Below are 7,501 nucleotides of genomic sequence, written 5' to 3'. Positions count from 1 at the left end.
ACGCGATAACACTAAATCGGCCATTATACAAAATGAGAAATTTCGTCATTATAACTTTAGATCGATAGATTTAAAAATTTAAGTAACAGTTTAACAACCATCCAAACAAGTTGTAAGCTCCAAATTTTGATTTACTTTACCGTTACCCCATACCCCCACACCCCACACCCTACCCTACCCCACCACCCCACCAATTTCCCTCTCATCACCATTTCTGCTTTCTTGCTTGCTAAGTAGCTTAATGTTGCAGCCTCCCCCAAAAAAATAATTAAACCACTCTCTCTCTCTCTCTACTTTTACTACTACTACTACTAGGGTTTGTTTGGTTCTTACTACTTCCCTTCATTTTCTTGAACTAACAATCAATGGTAAATGTAGCTATCTTCTTGAATCTTTATGCAAAAATTTCACTTTTTTTTTTGCAATGTTGGTGTGTTTGTTTTTTGTTCATGTTGCTGGTGTTATTTTCATTTATTTATTTAAAATCTTAATTACCATTTTTGAGCTAACAAACAATGGTAAATGTAGCTATCTTTTTTGAATCTTTGTGCAAAATTTCAACTTGTTTTTTTGGTACATTTTGTTGGTTTGCTGGTAAAAATGTAATCTTTTTTTACTTATTTACAATCTTGATGACCATATCAATGGTAAATGTAGCTATTTTGCTTAAATCCTTATGAATCTTTATGCAAAAATTTCACCTTTTTTTGCTATGTTGGTGTGTTTGTTTTTTGTTCATTTTGCTGCTGTTATTTTCATTTATTTATTTAAAATCTTGATCACCATTTTTGAGCTAACAAACAAGGGTAAATGCAGCTTTTTTTTCTTTGCTTAAATTATTTTTGTTTTTTGTTTCTTTGCTGAACTCTAGATGCCCATCTTGCTCTATTTTTTATTTTTTTATTTTAATCTTTATGCAAAATTTCACCTTTTTTGTTATGAGGGTGTGTTTGTTTTTGTACATTTTGTTGGTTTTATGCTAATGTGCTGGTAAAAATGTAATCTTTTTTCATTTATTCAAAATCTTGAACCAACAAGCAATTGTTTTGTTTATTTTTGTTTGCTGAACTCTTAGATGTCCATCTTGCTCTCTCTATGTACTAAGTTGTCTTTTTTTTAAATTTTTTTTTATAAATCTTTATGCAAATTTTCACTTTTTTGTTTATTAAAATCTTGATAACCATTTTTGAGCTAACAAACAAGGGTAAATGCAGCTCTTTTTTCTTGCTTAACTTTGCTTAAATCCTTTTATTTTTATTTTTTTGTGATTCTAACACATTAACTGAACTCTAAGATGCCCCATCTTGCTATCTCTATGTACTGTTTTCTTTTTCTGTATTTTTGCAAAATTTTACCTTTTTGACTATGTTTTTTTTTTTTGTTTTTTTTTTTGTACATTTTGTTGGTTTTATGCTAATAAGTTAGTAAAGTTGTAATCTTTTTTGTTTATTTGAAATCTTGATCAGCATCTCTTGAAAATGCACAGCTCATTTGCCTGCCTAACTTTGCTGAAATCTTTTTTTCTTTGTTTATTTGCTGAACTGTAGATGCCCATCTTGCTCTCTCTATGTACTGTTTTCTTTTTTCTAGAATCTTTATGCAAAATTTCACCTTTTTTGTATGTGAGGGTGTTTGTTTTTTGTACATTTTGTGCCAATGTGCTGGTATAGATGTGATTTTTTTTTTTTTTTTTTAAATTAAAAATTTTGATCTCCTTTTCTTGAACAAATAAACAATGGTGAATGCAGTTCTTTTGCTTGCTAAGTTTGCTAAATCCTTTTGTTTTTTGTTTCTTTGCTGAACTCTAGATTCCCATCCAGCTCTATATATGTGTTGTTCTCTTTTTTTTGTATATGGATGTGTTTGTTTTAGCTAATGTGCTGGTAAAAATGTAATCTTTTTTATTTAAAAATCTTGATTACCAATTTTTGAACTAACAAACAAGGGTAAATGCAGCTCTGTTACTTGCTAAATCCTTTTGTTCTTTGTTTCTTTGCTGAACACTAGATGCCCATCTTGCTATCTCTATGTACTGTTTTCTTTTTCTGAATTTCTTTTTTTTTTTTTGCAAAATTTCTCTTTTTTTTTGGTATGTGATTGTGTTTGTTTTTTGTACATTTTATTGGTGTTGTGATAATGTCCTGCTAAAGTTGTAAGCTTTGTTGTTTATTTAAAATCTTGATCACCATTTTTGAGCTAACAAGCAATGGTAAATGTAGCTCTATTGCTATTTTACCTTTTTTTTGCTATGTAGGTGTGTTTGTTTCTTGTTCATATTGCTGGTGTTATCTTTTTTATTTATTTAAAATCTTGGTCACCATTTTTGAGGTAACAATCAATTGTGAATGTAGCTTTTTTTTTGCCTGCTTAACTTTGCTAAATCTCTTTTTTTGTTTCTTTGCTGAACTAGATGCCCATCTTGCTCTCTATATGCGTTGTTCTTTTTTTCTTTCTTGATTTTTTATGGTAATTTTCACTTTTTTTTTTTGTATGTGGGTGTGTTTGTATTTTTAGGTACATTTTGTTGGTTTTATGCTAATGTGCTTGTAAAAAATATGATCTCTTTTATTTATTAAAATCTTGATCACCATCTATTGAACTAACAAGCAATGGTAAATGCAGCTATTTAGCATGATGTTAATAAATCTGTAAGATGCGTCCTGTTGCAATAAAGAGTTTTTCTTTTGTATGTATAAGTTGCCTGTTATTGTTCCTTTTATAGGCTTTTAATCTTATTGAATTGATGCTAATGTGATTGCACAATGTAATTTATATTCCGACTTATTAAGTGAAGATATAAAGGTGTGAAAGCTAATTATAATGGCGTCGAGAGGGGGACCGGAGCCGTCGCTGCAGCGGCGGATAACACGGACACAGACGATGGGGAACATCGGCGAGTCGATGATTGACAGTGAAGTGGTGCCATCGTCTCTAGCAGAGATTGCTCCTATTCTTCGTGTTGCAAATGAAGTTGAGCCCAGTAACCCGCGTGTTGCATATTTATGTGAGTTTCTGAGCCCATCTCTGTAGTTATTGGTTGTGGAACCTTTACTTGTAATCTAGAAAGTCTTAGGAGCTGTTTGGCCATGAGAATTGTTCACTTTTTTCTGGAATAATTTTTCACTTTATTTCAAAATCGGTGTTTGGTTATAAAATTTCCAACTCCATCTTCATAAATTTCAAATAAAGTGCTCTCTTCTCTCCTTTGCAAAAAGTATAACCAAACACAACTTCATCTTCAACTCCAACTTCATAAACTCCAAAAGTGAAAAATATTTGAAATCTATGGTCAAACGCCTGCTTAGTCATTTTGCTAACGTGATAACTGGGAGAGAATCAGGTAGCAGCTGTAGTGCTCTCTTCATTTCTCATTATAAGTGTGATAGGATGGTGTGTAGAGAAGTGGTTTAGTACAGTAGGTTTATTGTTTGTAAATTTTGATGCTTTCTAGTTCTCTATTCGTTTGATGCTTTCTAGTTCTCTATTCGTTTGATGCTTTCTAGTTCTCTATTCTAACACTCAGACATCAATACTCTGTTTATAGGTCGGTTTTATGCTTTTGAGAAAGCTCATCGGCTAGATCCCACCTCAAGTGGACGTGGTGTTCGGCAATTTAAAACGTCCCTCCTGCAGCGGCTTGAAAGGGTAAGTGGCAAATCATTGATTTTTCTCTCCCTAAAAATATATCAACGACACACTTAAAGGATAGTTGTCCTAAGACAATATTTTCTATTCAACCTGTTTCTCCGATGAAGTTTTATTTCCTTTGCGCTATCCATTTGTTCCATGTCCTTGAAGTTCTGATGAGTTAACAGTATATTCCTGTAGAAAGTATGTTGGATGATACTTAGGATCCAACTAAAAAGGTCATGTGCCTGTCATGAATGAGTTTTCAGGGCAATCACCATTCTTTCCATGTCCAATATTTTCTTATCTATTGCTTTTCGTTCTTTCTTTTCCCAGTGCTATTTGTTGCTTTCAGCTTTGGGAATTGTGGTCATTAATCAAATTTGATTGAAGACCTCAGATATGTTTGTGCCCAGCTATAATTCGTGTAAGAGTGTAACAAATTTATTTTTCAGGAAAATGATCCAACCTTGATTGGAAGGGTTAAAAAAAGTGATGCACGTGAAATGCAGAGCTTTTACCAGCATTACTACAAAAAGTACATTCAAGCTTTGCAAAATGCTGCCGAGAAAGCAGATCGTGCACAACTTACCAAGGCATACCAAACTGCAAATGTACTCTTTGAGGTTTTGAAAGCAGTTAATCAGACTCAATCAGTAGAAGTTGATCGTGAGATTTTGGAAACTCATGATAAAGTTGCTGAGAAAACACAGATCTTAGTCCCTTATAATATTCTTCCTCTGGATCCTGATAGTGTAAATCAGGCAATTATGAGATTTCCTGAGATTCAGGCTGCTGTTAACGCTCTCCGAAATACCAGAGGTCTTCCATGGCCCAAAGATTACAAGAAGAAGAAAGATGAAGATATTCTTGATTGGCTTCAAGCTATGTTTGGGTTTCAGAAAGATAGTGTTGCAAATCAAAGGGAGCATCTCATTTTGCTACTTGCAAATGTACACATACGGCAGTATCCAAAACCTGACCAACAACCCAAGTTGGATGAGCGTGCTTTGAATGAAGTCATGAAGAAGCTTTTCAAAAACTACAAGAAATGGTGCAAGTACTTGGACAGGAAAAGCAGTTTATGGTTGCCGACCATACAGCAGGAAGTACAGCAGCGTAAATTATTATATATGGGGTTGTACCTTCTCATATGGGGGGAAGCTGCAAATTTAAGGTTCATGCCAGAATGCCTATGCTATATTTACCATCACATGGCATTTGAACTCTATGGCATGCTAGCTGGCAATGTTAGTCCCATGACAGGTGAAAATGTTAAGCCAGCCTATGGAGGGGACGAGGAGGCCTTCTTGGGAAAAGTTGTTACTCCTATTTATGAAGTGATTGCTCGGGTATTGCAAAAATAAATCACTTTTGTCATTTTTAGCTTTCTTTAGAACTTGTAGGATTTTTTTTTTTTTTTTGACATCCTTTTCTGTCATTTTCAGGAAGCTGAAAGAAGCAGAAGAGGAAAAGCAAAGCATTCCCAGTGGAGGAACTATGATGATTTAAATGAATACTTTTGGTAGTCAACCTTCCCGTTCTGTTCCTTTTTTCTGGTTTAGTTATCCATTATTTTGTGTATTTCTGACTTTATGCGTAACACTGTAGGTCAGTGGACTGCTTCAGATTAGGTTGGCCCATGCGCGCTGATGCTGATTTCTTTTGCCTCCCTGCAGAAGAACAGCGAGCTGAGAGAAATGGGGTAAAGCTTTTAGCTGCAGAAGCCATCTTAATAGCACACATTATTTTCTGGAAATTGATTATCTATTGTCTTTGGGTTTCTTGATTTAAATTAAGTTTTAAAGGGGAGGATAAAAGTTGCATCTGCTGTTTCAGTTTCTTGTAGTTTGAAACGACTAAATAGTGCTATAAGAGGGATTATATTGCTACTCAACATAAATAAGATTCTGACTTGTTAGTACGTAGACTTCTTTTCTTAGAAAAATAGGGCATTGAACTGACAATATGAGGGTCCCTTTCTCCATCCACTGCGTAGATTAAAACGCAAAACGTGCTATGTAGAGGACCTAGGTTTTTGGTGTAATAGGCAATAGTACTGACAGTATGGAGGAACATATCTTTTCTGTTTTCTGTCTATGCAGCTCAGAACCTTTTCTTTTAATACACGTAATTGAACTTCAACGTGCAATAAGAGGACCTTTTATTGGTTCAATATGCATAGTTCTGATAGTTGAACCTTTTCTTTTAATGCACGTAATTGAACTTCAACGTGCAATAAGAGGACCTTTTATTAGTTCAATATGCATAGTTCTGGTAGTTGAAGACATTTTTGAGTTCGTGTTTTTTGTCTTAATGAAGCTGTGAGTTTTTCCTACCCATTTGCACCATTTGTCTGTGGTTATTGTTTATAGTTTATACAACTCACCATATAACAAAGGTTTTGTTTTTTAATCATTTAGAGTTGGGGTGTGGTCTAACAAAATTGTGAGCTTTGTTAAAGGCACTTTGCTGTCAGTGACTCTGATATGTGAGCTCATGGTTTACTGTTTGTAATCGTGGCGATGCATGTGAATTTAACTGTTTTTCCGGTGTTTGGCAGTTTTTTTTTTTTTTAATATTCATGCTTCCATTCCTTTTGAAATCGTAGTTTTCTTTATTTTATGATGTTACAGAACTAATGTCCTCGCGCTCTCTCCCATTAGCTTATGTGATTAATGCACCAGAATATCTGCTGTTTTTTTGAAAGTTCAGTGAAACTTTATCCTTGACGACATGAACTCATGAACTAATTAGATCAAGTTTATTGTGATATTTAGGAGAACAAGCCTTCTAGTGATCGCTGGCTGGGGAAAGTTAATTTTGTTGAGATACGATCATATTTGCACATCTTTAGGAGCTTTGACAGAATGTGGAGCTTCTTCATATTGTGCTTACAGGTATTTCCTTCTTTTTGAAACCATGTTTGGATCATCCTTTATCTTTATGTAATTGACTATGTAATTTAGACAAGGAAGTGTTGATTGTTTGTAGGCAATGATAATTATTGCTTGGAATGGTTCGGGAGAACTGAGCATGGTTTTCGCTTCAGGTGTTTTCAAGAAAGTATTGAGTGTGTTTATAACAGCTGCAGTTTTGAAGCTTGGGCAAGGTTTGTAATAACTAATTTCTGTTCACTGCAGCATAGAAAGCTGTATTATTATATGTATGAAGCTCTTTCATAGTTTGCTACCCACTGTCCCATCTTGCTGCACTATTATTTTTCTATCATGGTTGTTGCAATATTCATGGATTATAGGGTTGGAAGTTCTCAATAAGTGATTGGATAATACATGAAATTGGAAGTTGTCAGTAAGTGATGGGATATACATGAAGGATTGTTTTTCTATTCTTTTTTCTTTTAAGGTAAATGTTTTATGTGTACATTTTGACAGAGCTAAAATACTACTCCCTCCGTCCCAATTTATGTGAAGATGTTTGTCTCGGCACGGAGTTAAAAGGTATCCAGTAAATTAGTCTGTGAATAAGCTGGCCGGGCAAAACTGTCACTAAAAAGAAATTATTTAGCATTTGATGCTCTGGAGTATTAGAATATATGTCCTTTACTCCAGGGAAAGCGGTATAACCGAAACAGATACAGTTTGATTGCACACAGGCAGTCACGAATGACAAAAGTATGCTGAAGAAGTTACTTTTTTTAAGTGGACCTCACTGCAGTGCTCTTATTTTTGTGTTGCCACACTATTCTGACACAATAACTTAAATTAAAATTGTTGCAGCCACTCTTGATGTGCTGCTTAATTGGAAGGCTAGGCGAAGCATGTCATTCTATGTTAAACTACGATATATATTGAAGGTCATATCTGCAGCTGCTTGGGTGATCGTTTTACCTGTTACATATGCTTATACGTGG

General features: G+C 34.4%; 1 protein-coding gene across 1 annotated transcript in view; it reads left to right on the top strand.

Annotated features, from left to right (window-relative positions):
- Positions 1 to 222: 222 nt before the first annotated feature.
- The window catches only part of LOC132032757 (callose synthase 3-like), an 18,338-nt gene continuing 11,059 nt past the window's right edge, over positions 223 to 7,501 (top strand). Inside the window, 9 exon segments of the mRNA XM_059422460.1 lie at positions 223 to 368; positions 2,780 to 3,004; positions 3,545 to 3,645; positions 4,083 to 4,979; positions 5,076 to 5,152; positions 5,239 to 5,332; positions 6,408 to 6,527; positions 6,622 to 6,739; positions 7,368 to 7,499. Coding sequence (XP_059278443.1) covers positions 2,821 to 3,004; positions 3,545 to 3,645; positions 4,083 to 4,979; positions 5,076 to 5,152; positions 5,239 to 5,332; positions 6,408 to 6,527; positions 6,622 to 6,739; positions 7,368 to 7,499 — 1,723 coding nt within the window. The 5' untranslated portion in view covers positions 223 to 368; positions 2,780 to 2,820.

This window comes from Lycium ferocissimum, chromosome 10 (assembly GCF_029784015.1).
Source record: "Lycium ferocissimum isolate CSIRO_LF1 chromosome 10, AGI_CSIRO_Lferr_CH_V1, whole genome shotgun sequence".
Taxonomy (NCBI): Eukaryota; Viridiplantae; Streptophyta; class Magnoliopsida; order Solanales; family Solanaceae; genus Lycium; species Lycium ferocissimum.
This window is presented reverse-complemented; position numbering and strand designations above follow the sequence as displayed.